The sequence below is a fragment of the Athene cunicularia genome (assembly GCF_003259725.1).
Source record: "Athene cunicularia isolate RWA chromosome 2 unlocalized genomic scaffold, athCun1 chr2_part1, whole genome shotgun sequence".
Lineage (NCBI taxonomy): Eukaryota > Metazoa > Chordata > Aves > Strigiformes > Strigidae > Athene > Athene cunicularia.
Window position 1 is genome coordinate 34,693,772 of NW_020799095.1, and position 23,713 is coordinate 34,717,484.

The 23,713-nt window shown below is 37.8% G+C and overlaps 1 protein-coding gene across 2 annotated transcripts in view; it reads left to right on the plus strand.

Annotated features, from left to right (window-relative positions):
* Positions 1-23,713, plus strand: part of GPR158 (G protein-coupled receptor 158) — a 206,231-nt gene that overhangs the window by 90,330 nt on the left and 92,188 nt on the right. For both annotated transcript variants that reach the window (XM_026842789.1, XM_026842788.1), the window contains exon 4: positions 2,746-2,963. In XM_026842789.1, coding sequence (XP_026698590.1) covers positions 2,746-2,963 — 218 coding nt within the window. The remainder of the gene's footprint in view (positions 1-2,745; positions 2,964-23,713) is intronic.

Consider the following 23,713-nt stretch of genomic DNA (forward strand, 5'->3'; position numbering starts at 1 on the left):
GGGCAGAAATGTTCAACTATGCAGTGGACAGTAGTGCTCTGAGACATATAGTCAGGGCAAGGTTGTGGGTAGACAAACAAGCTCCCAGTCAGTGGAAAATAAAATGATCACATCTTCCCAATAACTTATTTTAGAGGGTCTGAAAAATATTCTTTCTTTTTGGCAAGGAGAAAAAAACAAACAAAAAGATGGGAATTGTTAATAATTTCTTATCACTTTGTGTAAAATCTCAAGTAGATCAAATTTTTTGGATCTTTGTTATATTAGCTATAATGAAGAATCATTTAAAAGTCAAAAGATAATTCACCAGATAATCAGTCATAGCTGGCAGTGCAGGAGATGCATATTGATTATCTTCCTTTGAATACAGCAGACAGTGTGACACCAGCACATCTCAGCAAAGGCTTGCTGTTGCATTATGGAGTCATATCCTTGGGAGATTTACTGCAAGATGCAACTGTTTATTGGCTGTTATCCCTGTAGTATGTGATGAGCATACACATGAAAAAACTTCCATGCATGACTCAGATAAGGAAATGCTTGATAAAATGGATTATAATGTATTTTCAACAACTTTCAAGGTTGAACATTTCAGAAGTAAAGTAAAACATCAAGTTTAGGACCATGCAAAATTATCAGGCTATATTCATATAATATTTGTGACTTAAGTAATCTCATAACTTTAGGTTTTAAATTATATTTTTCCAGTGGTTTTTACACTGAAAATAATTTATTTAGCTATCACAATAAAAACATATTAACAAATGGCTTATGTGTGGCCTGGAAATGTAGGGTTTTAAAGAGATGAAATAATCTTTTTGGAGATGGGCTAATTGAAGGGTGACTTTACAGAAATGATAAAGGAACAGGTATGTGGTGGAAAAGCAGGTTGATATGAGTGCATATATTGAGGAAACGCAGTGGAAAACTTGAACAATGGATAGTGCACTTGATTTGGACTTGGAGATGGGAGGTGGGAGACTGACTTCTGACTCTGACAGAGGACAGTGTGGGTCAATTGCTCTAGCTCTATAGAAAAGAGGGATAAAATGTTATATATGGAGAAGGTGGTTTCTGGCAAAACTCTTGGAAGGATAATGGATGAGGTCCATGGGTGTTTGCTCTGAAAAAGTTCTAGTCCTACCATATCTTCAGGATTAGTGTTTCTTAGAGGTTCTCCACCTTCTTGGGATGCCCAAGCACGGTTATTTTCCAGCATTTCCATTCCCGCCTCCCACAGTCTGGGTCAAAAAGACACAAGATCTCTTCTTGCTGTCTGCTTGTATCTAAGAAAAATCTGGCTACTAGCGTGAGTCAGCACTACTCCGCTATATTCAGGTTTCCAACATCTTTGTTTAGAATAAGCTCCAAAGAGAAATACACAGTTTTAATGAGAAATACCAGCCTGTTCTCTGCTCACTGCAGGATGAGGGAGCGAAGCATCCTACACTGAGGATGGGGAGCACAGGGTTGCTGAAATGGCATGCCGGATAAACAGACTTGTATATACAGCCCTTTCCCAGGCTTTGCATGTCAACAAATGTGTGCTTGTGCACATTCATACATTCATACATAGATCTGAGAAAGCAAAAAATAATTTACCCTTGTAGATAACCTTCTGCTTCAAGTGTTTCAAGCTAAAAGTCTGAAGAGAGTTTTATAAGCCAATATGCCTGTGCAACATCAGTGGAATAGGCTGTCTCTTGAATTAAGACTAAAGGATGCATGATTTATTACTTTCACTGACAGAGGAGGAGAATTTTGATCAAAAATATTGAAGCAATTGTCTAGTCTTGTGAAAAGTGAGAGATGTTACTACATACATTAACACATCATTGATCTGGCTTCAGCCACGTTCTCTTGTTTCTGGAAGCCTTGTCTTGCTTCTGTTAAACATTTTCAGTTAATTCATTTTTTCTTATTATTCAACAATGTTCTTTTTTGCCCCTTTTTTCTTTCACCTTTTGATTCCATTAATTGCCTGTAGGATAAGCAGTCTTACAGGGAGTTACGGGCAACTGTTCACGGATGAGAAAAAGTAGGAATCCTCCTGTGCTCTGCTGATGGGTTCACTTTGATGGATGAGATGTCAGCTTAAGAATCATTGATTTTTGTAGATAAAATATTAACTTGCCAGTAGGTTTTCCAGATTTCCTGGTGTGCTTGTGTGAACAATGGAAAAATTATACTTAGTGTAAGTATACTGGTTTTGCTTTGGGGACAGAGTCATGCAATCATGCAACAGCATGCTGAACAAATATTAATTAAGAATGGTTTTATCTAATTTGAAAGTAATTAATTGACTAGATAGCATTTTTATGAAATTGAGGAACAATCTGAAATAGGATCAGAGCTTGTACTGTGAACATTAAGTAGTTAATAGGTCTGCTCTTCTTGTGTCTGTGTGAAGTCCTTTCCTTATTCCCAAATCTTTGATGTCATTTTTTCCCCATTCAGAAGTCTCCTTCAAAGAATTTCCTGTGCAGATTTAGCCCACTTTAAATACAATGGGAAAGTATTTGGCATTTAATAAGATCACTTTCCCTCATGTCTAAATTGGTCTGCGTTTTCTGCATGCTGAACATGACAAAGGAGGGTAAAATGAGAAAAAGCAGCCCTGGCAAGACATTTTGTAACTTGAGAGAGGCCAACAGGGAGGAAAGGGAGTCAGTTTGCTCCTGTATGGATGAACTGCCCATCCTGTACAGCTAAAGGTGTCTCCCCTTACCCTTCTGATACTTTCAGGAAAGGATGCAGAAAATCGCTTTGCTGGTGGTGAATTGTCAGAGGAAGTCTACACCTGCCTACCCTGCAGGGAAGGATGTTCTTACTGTACAGATGATACTCCCTGCTATGCACAGAAGGACAAGTATTTACGGCTGGCTATCATCTCATTCCAAACGCTCTGTATGCTGCTGGACTTCATAAGCATGCTGGTAGTCTACCATTTTCGCAAGGCAAAGGTAAGCAGACGTGCTTTACTTGATACTCCTGCTCATTGTGTGGTACAGACTCATTTATGTTAGGTACGTATAGCTTCTCATTTTGACAGTCTGTTTGTCAGGGAGGGAGCTCAACTCAAGGAGAGGATGGGATTTCCAAACAGGAATGCTTTGCTTTAGACATGGAGGTACTTAAAATGTTCGTGTAGTTTTTGAAAAAAATGCTGTTTTTTATTTATATTTGTAGGCTTACATTTGTAGGTGGTCAGCAAAAATCAAGGAAACCTATTATGTTCAAAGTAAATTTGGAAAATCAGGCCAATTATACAGGTAGCTAAGGAGGCACGTGGGTGTTTATAGTCTTGGGATCTTGAAAGTCTCTGTTTTGCCACCGCTGGGAATGATGTTTGGTTTCAATATACTTGAGACTATCTGGAAAATAATTATGTCAAAGAAATCTTTCCAAATAAATCTTGTTTCCTAGAGAGATTAAACTTGATTTTATGGTTAAGCATTTTTTTCTTCTCCAAAGTATGACTATATTAAAGAGTGTCAGTAAATTGCTCATGCAGACTACGCTTATGTTTTATGTTCTAACCTAATGAACTTTCTGCTTTTACCTCACTCAGAATCTTTTAACATGTAAGATCTTGTGGAATCACTGTTGCCTCAATAAATGCAGAATATTCTCTGAAACTTCCAATTTACTAAAGAAAAAAATTGAAGCTGGCACATATTCACTACCTACATTTGGGAGACGTAGGTGTGCACACAGTATGCTACATTGTTGAAATTAATAGCTTTATCCACTTTCCATAACTAGATAAGCATTTCCATTTTGGTTTGTGGAACACCTGATCCCACAGTGTTTTAGTCCTACGGAGTCTGTGTTACAAATGCGTGGCTCATTTTGAAAGACTTTAATATCCTGGCAGGAAATCACAGAATGAGCAGTAACCTTTTTTTTTTTTTTTTTTTCCCTCTCCTGTTTCTGACAGAGTCTTTGTATTTAATGATATTGCATAAAATGATTCAAATTACAGACTTAATTGTATTTATAAAGTTTTTCATTATGAAAAATCTGTTGTAGGCATCTGTTTAGTTGCTTAACATTAACTTAGCAGAAGAACTTCATTCCAGTTTTGTGAGGTTTTAGTCTGTGTGGTAATGTTACTTGCTTTTAATGTCATAGAGAACATCATGAAAGAAGCATTCCTTGTGAGTAAAATCTTTATTCTCTAGACGTACAAAGTGGACAGAGTATATTACTTCATATGCAGCTATTGCAAGTTTGGCCTGACTTTTTTTTTTTTTCCCACACTAAAATATTGATTCTTTTACAAGAAATTTCTCTATTTTGTCATAAATAGTTGGAGATCAGAGATGAGTAAAATTGTTTGGTATACATATCCTATACAGTAAAAAAAGGATATACATTAAATATACTACAGAAATCTTGTATATCCCAAAACTTGCTAGTAGGAAAGGTGCATTTTAGCTTTAGTGATGATTAGTCATTTCTCCAGAGTAGGCTGTGAGCAAAGAACCGGATGGAGTCTGAATATTAAATACCAAAGAGGCATATACCTACCTTTCCTTTTTTCTAGAGAAAGTCTTTATGTTCTAAAGTCAGTCTTTATGAAATCGTTTGAGCTGCTTTTTTTTCTAGATTACCTCTTTCCATTAGACATCATGACATATGAATGAGTGCGAATCAAACATAAACCAAAACATTATTTTTCCAGAAATAAAAGTGATGCCTTTGAGATATTGCATTTCATTCAGTTGGACAGAGATGGATTCAATTATGATTTTCTTGCCTTAGAAGAGAGGTGACTTTGTTGTAAATGTATATCTCACAAGGAAGAAGGGAGGAAGAATGAGACAAAAAAGTAATATGGAGATTAACAAACCTTTCCTGTATGATCAGTGTTTTCAAGGAATAGAAACTGATAAATAGATGTTCCATTGCTTTTCATGTCATTCAGCTGAGGTTTTTTTTTTTTTTCTTGGATTCCTTTTATGTTCTTTTATCTTGTTGGTACAGCATGATTTTAAAAAGAAAAAGATCTTGTGTGATTACCATGAAATAGGAAGTTCTATGAAGGGCAAACATGCTGAGAACAATGAGTATTTGCATAAGAAAACTGCTAGTTACATTGGATAATGACAGAAATTTGGAGTGAAGGAAAAAACCTAGTAAATGACTGTGTAATCTCCACTAAGGGGGAAAAATCGTGAAAATGAAAGAACAGATATTGAAATATATTCTAAATATGCATTTTGAGAACTTCTAACCGTTAGTGAAACAAATCTCAATTAGGTTAGTATATCTGCCTGATTAAAGTTACTGTGTTAAACTGCTTGTTTCTGTTGTGCTGGATGGGTGTCAGAGAAGAATATTTTTGGATTCTCTCCAATGGTATGACACTACAATGTCAAAATAGTTACAAAAAATTTTTAATGCAGCATTTTAACAGAAAGAAATGTGTACTGCTACCATATCGAGAGACAATCTTCAAAGTTTTTAAAAGAGCAAAAGATGGAGGTTAAAAATCAAAAATGCTAAATGAAGGCCCCAGTGCTGACAAGAATGAAGAGCAGATATGTGGTGTTTTGGTACAGTTGTTGATCAGTAAAATGAGCTCAGTAAAAGGGGAAGGCAGATGGGATCAGGTTACCACTCTGTAAAGTGATTGTGCAAAACTCTACTTAACACTTATACTTTATGGAGGCTCCTGGTATGTATTAGCTTCAATAAGCTAAGGTCCTGAAAAGTTAAGGTCAGCCAACATAAAGCACCTTGAGAAGAAATGCTTCTGGCACCTTGACTGTGATATTGTGATTATAAGTCAGACAAAGAATGATAAAAGTCCAAAAGGACCCTTTAGATCATGATAGAGGTGAGACAACCTTTGTCTCAAAAAATTGAACATATCAGTAAGAGCAGATGCAGATAAGAAGTATTTTAGAGAAGAGGAGGAATACTTATTCAGATCATAGTGGTTACACATATTATGGCCAGGCTATACTTATAATGGAAACTGCTGTGGAAGAGTCACTTGTTGGCTTAGTTTTGTCAACAGTGTGGAATATATGCTAGATCCAAGCCAGTTACTAGAAGATTAACCGTTGATAAAAGATCTAGTGCTCCACTTTCAAAGAACAGAGCAATGAGATGTTTTCAACAATTACTGCCAAAGTGTCATTGATGGAATGTGGCAATACGACTTCCATTTTTAAATGATCTTTATTACTGACCTAGGATGTAATAATAATGATCTACAGGGAAACCGGGTAATTATCAACCAAAGCGGTTCCACAAGTGAAAGATCTTGACTAAATGAATGGTAATAAATAGGCAAAGCCTACAGCAAGCCAAATGACTGGCTTCTAAAAGCCAGGCATCTCTTTAGAGGAACCTTTAGAAGTCTCTGAAGTTTCAAGTCTCTGCTTTTAGAACTTCTAAAGGTTCCTCATGTCACCTAAAACTGGGATAAAAACTTATTAACACCAATTTGATGCAGATAAGCAGACACTTCTTTATTGACAGCCGGACGTGTAGGGGAGTGGTCTCACCAACAACACGTACCAGGCACCAGAATCATACACCTTATATAGAACTTACTCATACATATTCATTAAGTAGCCATACATAAACATACAATTTCCAAGAAATCATTAACATATTCTCCTCCTATTTCTGATTCTGTGCAGTAAAGGTTAGAAATGTCTAGAAATGGGTCTGGGGTGTAATGTGAGTAGGTGTTCCATGAGTCAGTGGTCGCGATCTCCCCGTACTGAAATTACCTTTTGCTTAAGGACACAGTTTTCTTGGCAGGTACTTGCAGGCTGTTACAGTTACTTCCCTCAGTTTCCATTAATCCTGGACCTTGACAACTACTTGCATTCTTCTAGTCCTGTGTATGTATTATAAATCGGTTTACAAACCATCTTGTGTTTTGTTACCTAGGTTCTAACCATTCCTACTAAATAATTATGACCAATCCCTTCGGCCTTGGTACAGGGCTGTACAGGGGATTTTAGAGTAGCAGTCGGTTGCTAGATTCAAAATACAATAACTGTAAAATAAATTATTTTTACTAAAATATCTCTTAATTCTATACCTATATTAAAATAAAACATAATTTAATTTCAGTTGATAATAAAATCAGTAACACTCTAAAGAGTCCTCTTCAGGCTTCTGGAAGAACTCCTCTACAAAACTGCTGAATTATTTACCGTGGTGTAAGCTACTGCTTACATTAATAGCAGTAGAGAGGAATGGAAGATAGGAAATGTGACATCTGTGTTTATAAAGACTTCATGTAATGGTGACAAGAACTAAAGATCAGTAGGTCCAACTTACATGCTTGCAAATTCATAGAAGTGGTAATAAAAATAAAACTACTAGGTCCATAGATAAGTGTGGGAAGTGGACTTTTGTGAGAATGTGATGATCTACACATGTATTTAGAGCTCTTAGAAGGTGGATTATGAGCATGTGGATATGAGAGTGCTTTTTCCAAGGTCCACCACCAAAAGCTCTTAAAAATTATGATTGCAAGGGGCTAGGTGAGCTAATGCTTCTTGCAGGTAATCAAGAGATAATAGAGGAAGAACAGTGCAGGTAATATGATATAAAATCATGTAAGACAGGGAGATATTGATGTGTGAGCAAATGTTTATGGTTCCTCCTAAGATGTCACTAGAGGGTGTTCATGGAATCTCTCAAGTGATTAAAAAGAATCAAGTAGGTGTTTTACACAACTTTTAGTTGCTTTATATCACTCATTGTCAAAGAATATTATGGATCCCAAAGTATAAATCAATTGAAATGGAATTTAGAAGGAATCGTGAAGGATATTTCTATTTTTGGTTGTTTTAATACAGCAGTTTTGGTGAAACATCTGGTGTAGGAAGTCCATAATTTTTATTGTTGGAAACTCTGAGGATAGACCATGAGGGATCACTCTCTGCTGTTCTCCTTTAATAATGCAGCACAGGCCGTGACCTGAGGTAGGACACTTGAGTCTGAATCAGAAGGCCATTCTTTTGTTCTCTTGGCAAGGAGTAATTAAGTTAGATTTTATGTCTCTTTTTGAAAGCATTGTAGTTACTCCTATAGACTTGCACATTTGATAGGTGGCAAAACAAAATTCTACTCATTTGTCCAAGACACAGTTGCTCCAAACTATCACTGGTACCACTGACCAAAATCTTGGCATTGACAGCCTGTAAGTGCAACTGCAAATTGGTGTCTTCAAGCAGTAGTCAGCATTGGCAAACAGTACAAAATGGAACTTGCAGAAAATACTGTGAGAGCGCTGAGATCGATGCTGAGGAATTCATTTGAGGCTTTGTCAAACACAGGTGAAAGTGACTTAGCTGCCCCAAGATTAGCTCAGCAGCAATGTTACTAACTGCAAGAGTCATAACTGGAGAAAATCACAGGCAGAAAATGTGGCCCTTTGCTGAGAGAAGGTAGAACTCCAAATGGTAAGAATAAAAAAAATTTGGAAGTCGTCACAGAATGAATAACAGAAGCTAAACCACTAGTGGAAAACTTTGTAGGTAAGGAAAGACAGAAAAAGATGAATAATGTAACAGATAAAGCAGATGCCACTGCTGTAATGGGAAAAGACAAAGCATTTCAGTAGGAGAGTAAATGGAGGAAATGTGCCAAGCAAAGGAAAAAGGGAAGAAATATTCACAGCTAATACAGAAGGGAAATCAGATGTGTGGATCACTTCAAAGAAATCTTTAACTACTCTATACAAGCCTCTGACCAAGCAGTAATGAAAGCTGGAAGCCCTGAGCCTGGCAATAACATAAGCTGCAAGAGGCTGAAAAACTCCTGGGAGATGGAAATCGATGAATTCCCATCAGAAAACCTGATGGCACCTGACAGCACCATTTTAATGACACTGAGGGAGTTGTACAATGAAGCCTGGGAAAAAGAGGTTTCATTTTCAATAGTGGAAACAGAGTTTTATTAGACCGCCCTGACAGGGTGATCCTGCTGAATACTGCAGCTGGGGGAATGATGAGGCTTCTGCAGTGTAAGAGGTAAAGGCACGCTGGGTGCAAAACAAGGAACAGGTTCAACTGAGGCGCTTAGCACTTCAGATGGACTAGATACATGTCCTGCCTGTTGTAGAGGAGTGAATAGGCTCCTCTTATTTCTTTGGTTTTCGAAAGGCTTTGACAGACTATGAGAGGATCTTGCAGAACAGCTTTCAGCCTATGGAATCAGATCTTCATGGCTGTATACAGAGGTGCAAAACATTCTCTAAGTTGAACAGCTAAGAAACAAATCAGCTCAAGGTGAACACTAGCAAACACCCTTGTCTGCTGTGGCATTATTATTGATTTGGTAACGCAAACATTACTACTAAAAACACATCCAGAAAGTATCAGGCTAAGCTAACAAAAGTAGCTGGCTAGGCAAGGACAGAAATCGCTGATGCTAAAACAAATATTCTCAAAAATGAGAAGCTGAACAGTGATTTTGTAAGAAAAAAGCATCAAGAAATTAGGAGAATTCATCTATGTGAGTAGTGTATGAACCAATGGACAGCTCAGCCAGGAAGTGACCAACTGCAATATTGATTACATGCAGTGTAAGGGTAGCAAAGCTATACAGCACCAGAAAGAAACAGAATGTTTAAATATAAATAAAAACCAGATTCTTTTGGGGTATTATTTCTAAGTTAACATTGGATTTCCAGGGCTAAAGATCTACCAGAGCCTTAGAGACGAAACCAGGTGCATTGTAAACACGTTCTTATAAAAGTACCGGACCATGGAAGGACATTACCTGCAAAGAAACTAAAGAGCTCATCAGTTATCAGGCTGCCTTGTCAAATGAATCAGAAAGAAGAGCTGAAAATAACTGACCTTTGTATAGTGACATACCAACTCAAACATGGAACTATCAGGTAGCATACAACTGCTGTGAGGAATTTTACGTGCTATGAAGAAATGCTAAGAACCACTACTGGCAAAGAGACCGGAGAAGCTGATCTCAGCTGTATCATGGAAGAGGCTAATTGCTACTTCGGTGGCGAAGGAGAGAGGAGAATATGACGCCAGCCTTGACTCACACTAGACCTATTCAGAAGGGCCTTTTTTGCTGTGAATTCTCATTCAGATCAATACTAAAGGCCTCAGAGCAGTTGCATCAAATCCAAGCTACTTTGCCATTATCTTCCCTTGTCACGCCCTGCAGTGCTGCCAGGTTCTGAGCGGGTGGGGGAACTGTGGGCGCACAGGAGGAAACCTCTGGGGGATCTGGCCTTTCCATCTTCCTAACATATTTGTGGCCAGTACCTCTGCATGTAAGTCCAGCACATCAAGGTAAAATTGACAGTTGTTTTCAGCTCTGGAAAATAATGGAAAAAGCACTTAGAAGGGAGTCTTCCAAACAGCAGTTTGGAATGGTGTTGTCAAATGGCATTAACAGTGATGAAGGACTGTGATGGAGCCCATTGAAATGAAGGGCTTTGCTCCATTCAAGACCATTTCCAATCCCAAATATTAAAAATTTGCAACTGAACAATCTTTTATTTTACTGGTCTTCTTTTCCCCCCATTTACAGACATCAAGAACTGTTGGAAATACAGAATTCTAAATACTTTTAATGAGAGGAGAAAAATATATACCTGGATCACTGATCAAGACAAAAACTTAATGAGACCACATGGGCTAATCATCAACAAGAATATATCATTTTACCTCTCTTGAGGTAACTGTGGCAAATAACAGCAACTGACTGTTTTATTGTGTTTTTTCCTCTTTTGAATACAGATTTCCAGTGTTTGGAGTTCAGGGTGGCTAGATATTGCATGCCACCACTTTCCTATTTTTCCATTTAGTGTAATGCTAAATATCGTTTCAAAACTGTGAAGATAGTCCCTAAACCATGCAATTTTAAACACTGCACAAAACTGCACATAGATGGAAAGGAAACATGCAAATTAATGCTGTAGTTCCCCTTTCTAATACTGAGAAATCAAGAACGTCTTTTCTCCCTTACTGCATCCACGATAGGGTACAGTAATTCAGAGTGGGATAATCACAGGCTATTGATGTGTGACACATCTTTAAATATTAAAGCGTGCTGGCTTTGCAAACATACCTTTTTTGCTAATGTAAATCAGCCAGTCCTTCCTTCCTTTTTTTTTTTTTTTTTTTTTTTTTTTTTTTTTTAACTCTACAGTGGCATCTTGATGTGCTTATGCCTGGATGCCTTTCATCTTTGATGTACGTTCTACTTTTTTCTCTCTAGACACTGATTTCTGACATTTCAGCTGAAGTGGAAACTTGATAGAGGGAAGAGATCTTGTGCAGATGGAGCAGCTGCCTTTACATGCTGTGCTGGTGGGCACACCTGACAGTTCACTCAGCACATACACATTCTGTGCAGTGCTTTATACACCCTTTCTTCATCATATCCTAGAGTGAAAACCTAGTTTCTTGTGATTTCTCAGGGAAGTTTATTGTAGTCTTGAGGTGTGCATCTTTAAAGACACTGGAGATCTTGTTTTCAAAACTGTTGTTTTTAATGGAATTATATTTTTTTTTTTTTATTTATAAAACTGAACTCAAAAAAAGTCCTTTCCCATTTTTCTGCATAGTTAAGATATGCCTTTTAGGGATGCTGTACTTTTTCAACTCTCACATAAATAATTGCAGAGTGCCATGTTGAAAAGGTTAGCTCAGGGGCTGTTAGCTTGCAGCAGCAGTTGAGAATCAGAGATGGTGTACTGGCTGCTGGAGTTCCCAAAGACAGCAGTCATTGGTTGGCATGGCTGCAGCAGCGGTATTGCCCTGTGTTTACAGGGTGTTGTGGCTTTCACTTCATAAGCCTGAAGGTTTCACATTGGTATATATTTGCATTCTAATACATGGTTTAATCAAGTACTTGTGAATAGAAAAATAACCTTAGTTCCACTATAGACACTTTAGGTCTAAGGAAAAACTGAAATGTGAAGAAAATAAAAATCTAGATATAAAATATGTTGGTGGATTTCAGTCTCATGAAGAAGAGATAATGAGAAAAACGGGGCAGTAGGGGGCACGAAAAAGCTGTATACAGTATTCACTAGACATAGTCTACCCAAATGGACAAGGTAGGTCTTAAAAACAACTTTTCATCAGTACTCAACAGTAGCTGTAAGGATTCAAAAGCTACAATCTTTTCTATATAACTTTATATTAAGCTAACATTTGTCTCCACAGAGTTGAATTGCACAGCGCCTTAGAGTCCATCTGGAAAACATACATGGTTTATTGGGGAGTGCACTGCCTTCGAAGTGATGTGAATCAGACGTGGACTATGACATGTTTGCTCCACTTTGGCATTGAGTCTGATTACTGGCCTTTATTTTCTTAGCCTTAATGTCTTGCTATTTAAGACCTTGCAGTCCATGTATCATTGTCATCTTCTGTTCTGCCAGTACTCCACAAAACTGCAACATAGAGCCCCAAAGTTCAAATTATTGGAGCTGATAGTGCACCTTCAATGCAGGCTGTGGGACGGGAAGATAGCTCTCACCAGGGGCAAGGCTGTAGTAGCCTTAAAAGCATATGTAAGTTTACTTGTGTTACACTATGATTTCACTTTTTAAATAAATTATGTAAAATAAAGGTAACCAAATCCTTGAATTTTGGCATATATTTTTCAACAAGAACTTTTACAAGATAGAATAGTTTTTCCAAAGCTGTTCCAAAGCTAGAAATTAAACTGAGCAAACTGCTAGGGGTTTTGGCTGTCTGTTACTCTCTGTCTTTGATTCTTGCTGAGTCTTGTATTTGTGACCCTTGTAGGGAAGCTGAGTAGACCAAGTGGTCTGTCACATGATAATAAGCTTTCCCCATTGATTCTTTGATGCAGTAACTTCAGGACAGTTGCATTTGAAGTTTCATTTGGGTTTGTGAACGGGCATTTACAGATTTGCTGGGAAGGGACTTCCTACCATGTCAGCAGAATAACAGCAACATTATTTATTTATCTTCCTATTTGTCTTGGAGTTGTATGCTGCTGTGAACCTTCCTTGTACAATCAATAGCAATAGCAAAGTCCCTGGTGGCTTGCATGAGGTTTTTGGCATGCCTCCCTTTTCAAGAGCAGACTTCTGTCTGAAGTAGGCCTTTCTTTTTGTTTTAAGGGTCTAAGTGTAGGCTCAGAAGAACTATTCCAAGTGTGAGTCCAATTTGTAGTGGAGGGACTTTTCAACCAGGAAGGCTTGCAGAATTTCATAGTGACAGTAATTTGCTTGATGAGCCCTTTGTCTCTGGGAAAAGCATTTGGCCAGTAGACAGGATATAGGTTTGGAAACTGAAATGTGGTTTTTAATCCATGTGGGATTTGCATTCTAGTGTGCCAGAGCCTGGACCCCATTTTGATGCTGAAAACCAGTACACCTAAGGAGAAGCACATCACAGAAGATGAGAAAAAAAATTTTTAAATGTATTTTTTCACTCAAAGAGAAGGAAAAAAATAGCTTAAATGAAGAAACTGGGAAAACGAGTATCAGAAAAAATGTTGCATACAAACTTTAACATAGCATAAATAAAACTGTATTGGAAACCCTATTCTAGGAAAAGGCTTGCATTTTTTAAATATTGTTTTTAATTGTAAAACTTTTATTTAATGGTAGCATCCTTGGAGAAATTTTATGTGCTGCTTTTTATGTGAGTTTTTGGCTGTATCATGTGGTAGAAGCTGAACACAGATCATTGAGACTAAAACATATGCCTGTTTTTCCTTTTTTTCTTAATTTCTTTGGGCTAAAGTTGAAGGTTTACAGCTCACAAGAAGCAGCCTTATGTTGTCAGCTTCTCTTTAGGACTTCATGCTGTGAACACAGTCAGATTGCTTTCTGCCTTCCCTGTCCAAGCCATGCCTCCCTCTGTCTGGAATAAAATCTTGACATTCTTCTCTGACATCTTCTCATCAATATCAATATAGCTGAAAAGAAACCTTGATCTCCTCCTGCTTCCCTCTAAGACATCCCAGATACTGCTTTTCTTAGTTACTGTGGCAACCTGCTTGTTATTGAACACAGTTTTGGACTCTGGAGCTCACTTTGCCTCCAGCTATGTCTAAGCCTTACTTAACTCCTCCTGAGTTCCCTTTCAATAAATGTTTTCTGCCAGTCCACAGACCTAAAATTCTTGTCTCAGCTTGTTATTTTACGTCTTGACTAGTGCAATGTCCTTTCAGCTGGCGTTGGCAGCCAGGGCCTGCTCCTATCTATTCACAATGGTGCTACAAATGATTTTCTGTCCTGCCACTTTGTGTTGTCCTCACTGCATCTCCACATTGACATCGTACATGAGCTATACCTCTTGATTTGACCTTATGGGGTTTTTGAACTCCCATATGAGCTTTTCTTTCTCTCTCCTCATGCAGTTTCTTTGATGCAGAATTGCCAGTACCAGCCTCCATCATCATGACATTTTTCAAAAAACACCCTTTGTTGCCTTCATACTCTACTCATGCTTGCTAGAGGCTTTTTGAGAACATCCCATGCTCTTCATATCATGTCTTCAGATTCAAATTCAGATCCAAGTGCTGACAAAGTATGCGACTACAGGTGGGATTCTGATAGGCTGGGACTACTGATTGCTTGTTTACGATATGTGATATTGCCTTGTTCTGTTGTTCTTCCCATCTGTCCTTATCTGTCTGTTGTCCTTTATCTTAAGCTCTTAACTTAGAGGAGGAAGGACAGTCTTTTTTACTTTCTCCTTGTGCAGAGTCCATGATAACTTGAGGCTGACCTGGGGCTGGGACTTTCAGCAATACAGTGGTAGGAAGAATAATTAAGTTATACATAGCAATATTTCCTTCAAAGGCAAATGCACTTTTATTTCCAGTGAAACATACAATCCATGATCTAAACTTAATGAGAGATTACTTAGCATAATAAATTCTAAAGAGCTGAAAAATCTCACCATTTTTGGAATCAGCTATTAGTTTGAAGCAGATTAGCATTTGGCTCTTGTAAAGAAAAAGTGAATAAAATAAACTTGAGTTGGATTTAAAATATTCAGAATTATGAGGTTTTGTTTGATTTGAAATTAGTGTAATGATCTTCATCTATAGTTCATTTGCCTTCTCAGTCGTGAATAATGAAATTTTTTTAATCTTTATCAGATTTATTCTAACCCTTTTCTTCTTACATCATTCTCAGTTTGTTTCCTCTGAGATATTACAAAACTTGAGCTTTGCAGTCAGGTTTTTTTCTCCTGTAATTTACCATAAACTGTTAATTTCTACATGATTGAACTACAATTTATACAGGCTGTTTTAGTTAGCTGTGGTATTACCTTCTGTTATAGGTGATGCCATGTTGTATAAGAAAGCTGAAATTCAGTTCAGGTATTCTGAAGCTATTTGTAAGATATATCAGAGGATCATGCTAGCTGAATCCCACCTCCTGCTCGTGAAGTTTGGTTTTTGTATTCCATCAGATTTTTTATATATTCCGTTTGATCTCTTGCTGATTAAACAACTATCGATGTTAAAGTGCATTTTAATGTTGAAGACCATAATGCCTTTGCATTTTCCTTTCCTTTCATTTCTGCATTAATTGAGTGCATAACCTAGGGAAACAGGCACTTTAAGTGATCCAGAATTTTGATGATTGTCATTTTACATATTCAGCTTTTAAATTAGCCATAAGGATATGAATATACTGAAACTCAACTTAGCCATTATTTACCTCATTACTGATTTTCCTGCATCTACAGGATGCAGTTCATCACTATTTGGTGAGAAAACAGGTATCTTGATCTAAGCAGTATGTCCCAAAGAGAGGAATTCCTGCTTTTATAAGAAAAGATGTCCTTGGGACATTAACCATTTTCACTGTGAAGGCTCTTTACCAACAAATACTATTTTTTCAAGTACCTGTCTTGTAGGTGGTGCAGTGCAACTTAAATGGAGCAAGACCCATGTTTCAAAATGCAGAACACCGTATCTTCATCATGTTATATCATAACAGGTTTCATTGCTTGTATAATAGGAAGGATCAAGGGCCACATAAATTGAAAAAGTATTTGGAGATTTCTTGGATCCCTGACATCTTGTGCACTTTTAATGAAATTGATTTATGATTGATGGCTGCTTGACCTTTGCTTTTCCTGATTTGTTTTCAAGTAAAATTAAATTTAATAATTATATTCTATTTGAGCTCAGCTATAACTAGTAATAGAAAAAAAAAATTGACCTTTGTTTAAGTATTCTTTAAAGGGAAATGAAAAAAACATGAAGATTATATTTATTTGGTTTAGGAATACTGCACAAAACCTTCAAATGTCAGAAAATTCTGACAATTTGCCAATATAACTTAAGTGGCAGCACGTAACTGTAGGCCTACCTTTGGAAAATAGGCCTTTGCTATGAAATTTACTGTATTTACAATCCATAGTCCGTTAGGAGGCTGTTATTTCAATGGAACAATTATCATTAAAAGTATCTTTCAATCTGATAAGAGGTCAAACAGGACACACAATTTTTTCTCAATTATTTTGCAAAGACATTTTCAAGAGAGGTACAGCCCTTTCTCCTTTGAAATGAAGAGTCTTTCCTGCAGTTAGCTGGAAATGAGTTGCTTGAATTTTGTACATCAACCAGCAACAATAAAATATTAGGGCATTTGAGATTTTCCTTTTCCTGGGTAACAGTCCTAATTAGTCCCTGAATTTATTATCAAGAAAATAAAAATATGACAGCACCATTCCAGGGTACCTAACTGAGGCTTCAGGGGACTCTGTCTTTTGTGCCCATTATTTAGTCCCAAGTAGTCCTTGTCCAGGTGCAAACAGTATTAAGATAATTACAACAATGAAATGCAGTTCCACTCTTTTCTGCTCTTTATAGTGTTGGTGGCTGACTGGGAGCTGGCAGGTCCAGCTTTTGTCTCTTAGCAGAGGAGCCAAACATCTTGCTTGCTGTAGCTCAACCTCAGGGACAGAAATTTTATTTCTTAATTTTATTTCTTAAAGGTAAAATTTCAAGTGAAATAAAATTTCTGAAAATTAGCACTTTAGTTTTTCCACACAGCTTCTTCACTGAAAAATAATGACAGTGTGTTTGTAATGAGAAAAATACGGGATAAGAGACAGGGAAAAGGTTCAATAAACTTTAGAAAAACAGTGCATGTAAATCAAAGCAAAAATATAATCATACTGAAAAAAATTGTTTGCTGTGAAGGTGTATTTTAGTAAGAAAAGGAGCTGGCAATAAAACATTTCAACCATCTCCACCTCAGACCACATATGTTCAACTTGACAGAATCTTATCTCCTTTCTGTCATTTGATAGAAGTAAAGAACCACATATACCAGGAAACAAGAATCTGAATAGTAAAGGTTTTCAGGAAGTGAGAGACAGATTTGGGAATACAATGCAATAACTTCTCATCACATCTCCTGTGTCCTTGCGTAGAGTGGAAAGGGCCAGACGTGCACCATGAGGGTCAGGCCAGAGCTACTCCTCCAGGGAGCTCCAGAGAGTGAGTGCACTGCTATCACATCTATCTTTAGCTAAACTTTTTGTTTCACTTGTTTAGAGACAGTTTTACATAGTAATTTATCTAGTTGCTTCAAATACATCACAGGACAGCAAACCTGTATTCTCTATGCTGCTTTGCTTCTGTCATGATTCTGTCATGTATCTGTATGTACTTTCCAACTGTACAATGAGTGGTAGATATCCTTTACAAAGTATGAATGTGTTGTATTCAAAGTTGAGATCAAAGGTGAAATCTGTCTTCACTTTTTTTCTAATAATTTATTGTAGGCCTCACTTAACTGTAAGGCAAGCTCACACTCTGATAGTAAGCCACCATTGCAAAGATTTTCTTTAAATCACAGCCCAACTCAGTCATTCTTTGTATTGTACAAGTGGCAGAACTATTTAATGAAAGTGAAAAAAATCAAAATATGCCAACCTTTTCCCCTCAGTAGGTTTCCATGGTACCATGCTCATATAATGCAGTGACATGTGGCCCTGCCGTCTTCCTGGACTGACACCAAAAGTCTGGGGTTCTGTTAATTCAGTAATATACAATGTAACAGATATTGGATGACTTTAATGTTTTTTTGTCTTTTAATTTCATCTTTTTTCTCCTCTCTGAAAATACTTTGACACTCATATCACTGACTTTGTGTGATGACATTCAGAAATTCAATGCTAATTAATGCTGCTATATTTCCTGGGTTGCTTAGGACCACAGAGTATTGAAATGCAGTATCTTCTATGTTCGTTTACCCCTTGGTTTAGCTTTTTGTCTTGTTAGCCTTGATGAAACTTGGCCAGCTATTTTTTTATTTATTTATTTCCCTCATGCAAATGTTAAGCATTTATTTACTACCCTTTAGCAGTGCCCAAGAGGCACATATGACTTTCCTAATGTGATTTGCCACAGAAATGGTGTTACTTTCTGAGATCCAGGAATAAGGAATGACTATTTGTCTCAAAAGCTATTAATGTGGTCTAGATAGTAATATGGATAGACTGAAGACTAAGCAAATCCCGGGACATAAAGCAGCCCTTCACAAGCAATATTTTTTTCAGGCCTAGTCAAGTAAATGTGCTCTGCTAATGCAATTGGGAGGGGGAAACAGTAAGCTGGGGGATACTTGGCTTGTGCTACCTAGGAACTCCCCGTCCCCTGGTTAGTTTCACAGGCAATCTACAGTAAAGCTCTAAGTCAAGAGTAAATGGCAATAACATGCATGGACCTGATGAATAGTTCCTCCCTACCATGGAGAAGGCCTCAGGAGCAAGCCATACAGTGCAACAGCACTTAAATCCCGCTTTTGAAGTGTTGTGACATGAATATGATCTGGCTTTACCTGTTCTTCTCCAGTGATATCTCAGAGTTAGACTACGTGTGCTTGCAGCTCAGCTCTTGTAGTCAGCATTTCAGTTTTTCTCCAGGAGCTGCCCTCTTGTTCAGTTTCTTTGTGAAGTAGCTGAAGGTAATAGCAAGAATAGAGAATGAAATTTTTAGGCTGCAGACACATGCAGTTCTAGTTCCCTCAGATCCAAAACTGGAACCAGTAGTCAGATAGATAAGAAAACTGCCTGAAATATAGTCTTGCAATGAGATGGATGAGGAGGCTCTATGAAAACCCCTTGCCTTGATACTATCATCTTAACAAAGGCATTTGTTCATATGTTGTACGTCTAAGTCTTTATTTTATCCTGATCTTTTCATTAATCAAATGTCCTGAGTAGCAGTCTGGCTGAAGAAGACCAGAAAGCTCCAGGGGAATCAGACTGAATACAAGCCAGCAGTGAGCTCTCACAGCAGTCTGGGAAAACTTTATGCTGGGCAACAGGAGGATGGCCAGCAGACAAAGGAAAGCTGTTATTCCTCTCAGTGCTAGTGGGGCTGTTTCTAAAATTCTGGGTCCGTTTTTTGTGCTCCATGGCTTAAGAAGAGTGTGGAGAAACTGCAGAGAGTTCAGTGGATGACTACTAGTGAGGACTAGAGCATATAACCTACTAATAGAGTTTGAGAGTGCTAAGCTTGGCTAGGATGGCAAAGGTGAAGCTAAGGGGCAGTCTAGTAGCAGTCTACTTGAAGGGTGGTTATGAAGACAGATCCACACTCTCCTTAGTAATGGCAAGTAATGGAAGTAGCAAGGGACAACAGTCAAAAATTATGGTTTGGGAGGTTTAAGCTGGGCATTAGGAAAAACTTTCTCACAAGGAGAGAAGTACCAGATCAGAGTCAGCTGGGTAACACAGTTACCCAGCTCCATTCTTGGAGTTTTTTAAGACTTGAATAGACAAAGCTGTGGCTGACCTGATCTATTGTTGGCAGTACTTCTGCTTTGACCAAGGGGTGGGACTAGGTGACCTGTACAAGACTCTTCCAATAGTTGTTTCTATGAGTCAGTGATTCTGTGTGACTAGTTAGATTTTATTAGGCACACTGTGGCATATTAGAGTGTTTATTAATTAGATGCAAAGCATGCATGGTAATAAGAACTGTGAAAGAAAAGAGCATCACTGTCTTCTTTCAGCTGATGAGTAGTTCTTTGGTTCATATTCCCTTTATTAGGGTATCCTGGGATATGTCAGGATTTGGAACTAACTTTATTTACTTTCCTTTGCATATAATAGATTAGAACAAGAAATCTTTATTTAGAAGCATTTTTCTGGTAATTTTCCATTACATAATTCTTACCTATTGTAGTGAATAATATTGCTTTATATCTGCTGATTGATGTTTTACCTTGTCAGTAGTTACAGCTTTAACTATCTGTGTGGTGTTACTTCATCTTCTTTCAGTTTCTCCAAATTCAGTCTATATTAGTATTTTTGCTCTGCCACACTGCCCAGACATCTCCTTCTCGATAGAAGGAAGGGTGATGATCTTACAGTGAAAAAATGTGTAGGTCTCAAGTTTCACTGGTCATTTTTATTGTCACAAGACTTTGCAAATGAATGTTTGTTTGCAGATGTGACCCCTAAGACCTGTATTATTTCTAGGTTTACCTGCCCATTCCATCTCACTTTTTTTTCTTTTTGGATTAATAAATTTGTGTTTTCTCTCAGTATATTTCTAACATGCTAGATCCTTGTCTAGAAAAGTTGTAGGCATCAAACCTATAAGAGAAACGGTGTGATCTACATGTTAAACACCTGCATGGTATTGAAGCAGCTGCACCTCAGTCATGTTACTTTTGTTCAAGCACTGATGAGTGGTCACAGAGTCTTCTGTATTTTGTGGTAGTATGTTAGGGTTTTTATCCCTTCTCTAGTAAAGGTATATAAAAAGAATCTAACATATTGTACATTGGTCACGCACTCTCTCTTTCATTGTTCCTTCTTCTGTTCAAGTCTTTAGTTTTCAAAGGAGACATTAGCCCCAGTCCTGCTAGTTTGGATGAGTCCCATGAGGGACTGTGTTAAAGGGGTGCTTCTGTCTCAGCTGGACTGCCATTCTCGAAACAGCACAGACCTATGCTGGATGGTTTTCCTCCTGTAATAGTGTTTTTAATTTGTTTTTATTAATGAGAAAAGATAATACGTGAGCAAGTTAGAACAGAGTTCTATTTCTCTAATAAACAGTGAATGAGGCTTTCCATTAAGGAATTGATCTGGAGAGACCACTATGTTTGCTTCACAAGAGAGCAGAAATAATGAACCGGCCTCTACTTCCTTATTCAGAATATTTGTAAATGCTGAACTGAGATTTCAGTATTGAAAACACAGTAAATAAGAAGAATGCCTCTGATTGTCTATGTGTCTAAACCACACCAAGGTCTGGGAAGGTCTCTTTTCTCACATGGCTGCCTTGGACCCCAGCACCCTGATTTTGCTTTCCATGCCCTTACACCACGGCTTTGTCTCCTGTCCATCAGCACATCTTGCTTGACTGACCAAATGAATCTGCCATGGGGTTACCATGCCCCAATGTTATGTCTTGTCTTCCAGGGGGATGCCTACAAATGCAACATCAATATAGCTGCTCCTTAACTTGTTTATGGACTAAACATGCTACATCATGTAGCATGATGTCATGTGCCATGACTTTGACCCTATACCTGGATGCAGAGTTTCAATCAAATCCTGAATCTCACACAGAGGTGATATCTAACCTCTGAGCTGGTATTTCTTGACTTTATGAATAGTTGTAACAGTTTACTTTAGATCACCAACACTCCTTCAACTATGAGTAGTCAATGAAATGCAGAATGGTCAGTAGCATCTCACAATGGTTAGTAGCTACATTCTAGCTGAGAGGAGTTGCTGTGAATATTTATAGTGTCTTCTTCCATGAGTTGGAATGCTGGTCCAGTGTGTAGTGGCCGTATAACATGAGGGTGTGTGCTCACCTATGACTCCTCTGCCACTGCCTAAGTCACACTAGTTTACTTGATCTCCCTTTTTCCATAAATGCCTCTCGAAGTACATTACATGCAGATGCAAGACATTTTACTGTTCTAGTATGCTGATTTTTCTGTGTAGGTGTAGCATTACATACCCAGTGATTCAGAAGTTACCCAGCCCATCAAACAGGGGCCTTTATGGCCTGTGTCCTCACACTACTTCATCATTTGCATTTGTTACCATGTACCTAAACCTATCTTGCATTTTACTAGCTGGCCCTTTTGATAGCTTCCTGTGAAATGCTGATTGCAGTTCACTTGAACTTCTTTCATGGTTGACAACATGACAACAATCATACTTGCTGGAATTGTTTTAGTGGACTTTATTTTTCACTGCAGAACTGAAGGATGGTAGCTGCTATCTAAAAAAAACTCCAGCTCAGGATGAAGAAGATGGTAGAGACCAGTACATACCTGGTTTTCACCTTTAGTTGTAATTCATGCCATGCTATTCTAATTGCTTCCTTTTGGTTTGATTTCAGTATTTATGAATGGAGGCTGGATTGAAGCTAATGCCTAGTTCAATCATTATTTTTCCTCCTTTAACTTATCTATTATTTATTATTATTATTATTATAGTTATTATTTTAAGCTATAATTATTATGACAATAGTATTTTTAAATATTTTTTTTTTAATCCAAGATCACAGTTCATTAAAAAGTATACAAACCTAGAGAATGTGGAAAATGTATGGTAGAGGTAGCTAAGTGAAGTATGAAAGTTAGTATGAAGCTAGAAGCGAAATAAATTGCAGTATCACTTAGGTGTCAGCAATATGTAACCATTAAGTGAGACAGGGAGAACCAGAAAGGACAGTTTTACTGACACAAGTAAGTAAACATAGAAATAAAACCCCGAAAGGAAAATGAGCACACAGATGAAGTGGCAATAAACAAACCATACACAAGATGAACAGCCAGAGAAATAAATAAGAAAAAACCAAAATAAATGCCATCAAGCAAGGCAGATGCAAAAACCAAGCAGCTCTTAAGGAAAGGAGAAAGAAATTGAGTAAATGTTACATGCAAGTGGAAGAAAATCCCACTGTGTGGGATTTCAGGGCTATATCCTAAAATGCCCTGATTTCTCTGAATTCCATTGGAGAATTTTAATTGTGCAGAGTATAGGTGAGCACCAGTTGGTGGAGGCTTTGGGTTATCATTTGCTTCCATTCTTTAATTTGTTTTCTTAAAAGAGCAGAGGCTTTTTTCCTGAGGTATGTGGACATATTCACTGCTGTATATGTTGCACATTCCAATAAAGTTAAGGATTTTTGATGCCCACAGTCATACATTAGGGGTCTGTATTTGCAGTCTGTACAGTGGAGGATTCAGCTTTTGGTGGAGAAACTGGTGCTCACAGACTGGTGGAAATACCATCTATGTAATATAGAATATCTTTAGCTAATACATTAATTTTAAAACATCCTGCTTTAGTTTTGGTTCTCTTTAGCTATATCCTTGTATTAAAGCTTCAGTGCTGGATGAAGACTTCACAGAGTCACAGAATCATCTGGGTTGGAAAAGACCTTGAAGATCATCTGGTCCAACCTAACACTGACCGTTCTCAACTACACCATATCCATAAGCTCCATGAACCCTACTTTTAAACACCTCCAGGGATGGAGACTCCACCACCTCCCTGGGCAGCACATTCCAATGCCTAACAACCCATTCTGTAAAGAAATGCTTCCTAATATCTAGTCTAAAGCTTCCCTGGTGCAACTTGAGGACATTCCCTCTTGTTCTATCACTTATTATAATATTTGGTTAAAGAGACTCATCCCCAGCTCTCTGCAACCTCCTTTCAGGGAGCTGTAGAGGGCGATGAGGTCTCCCCTCAGCCTC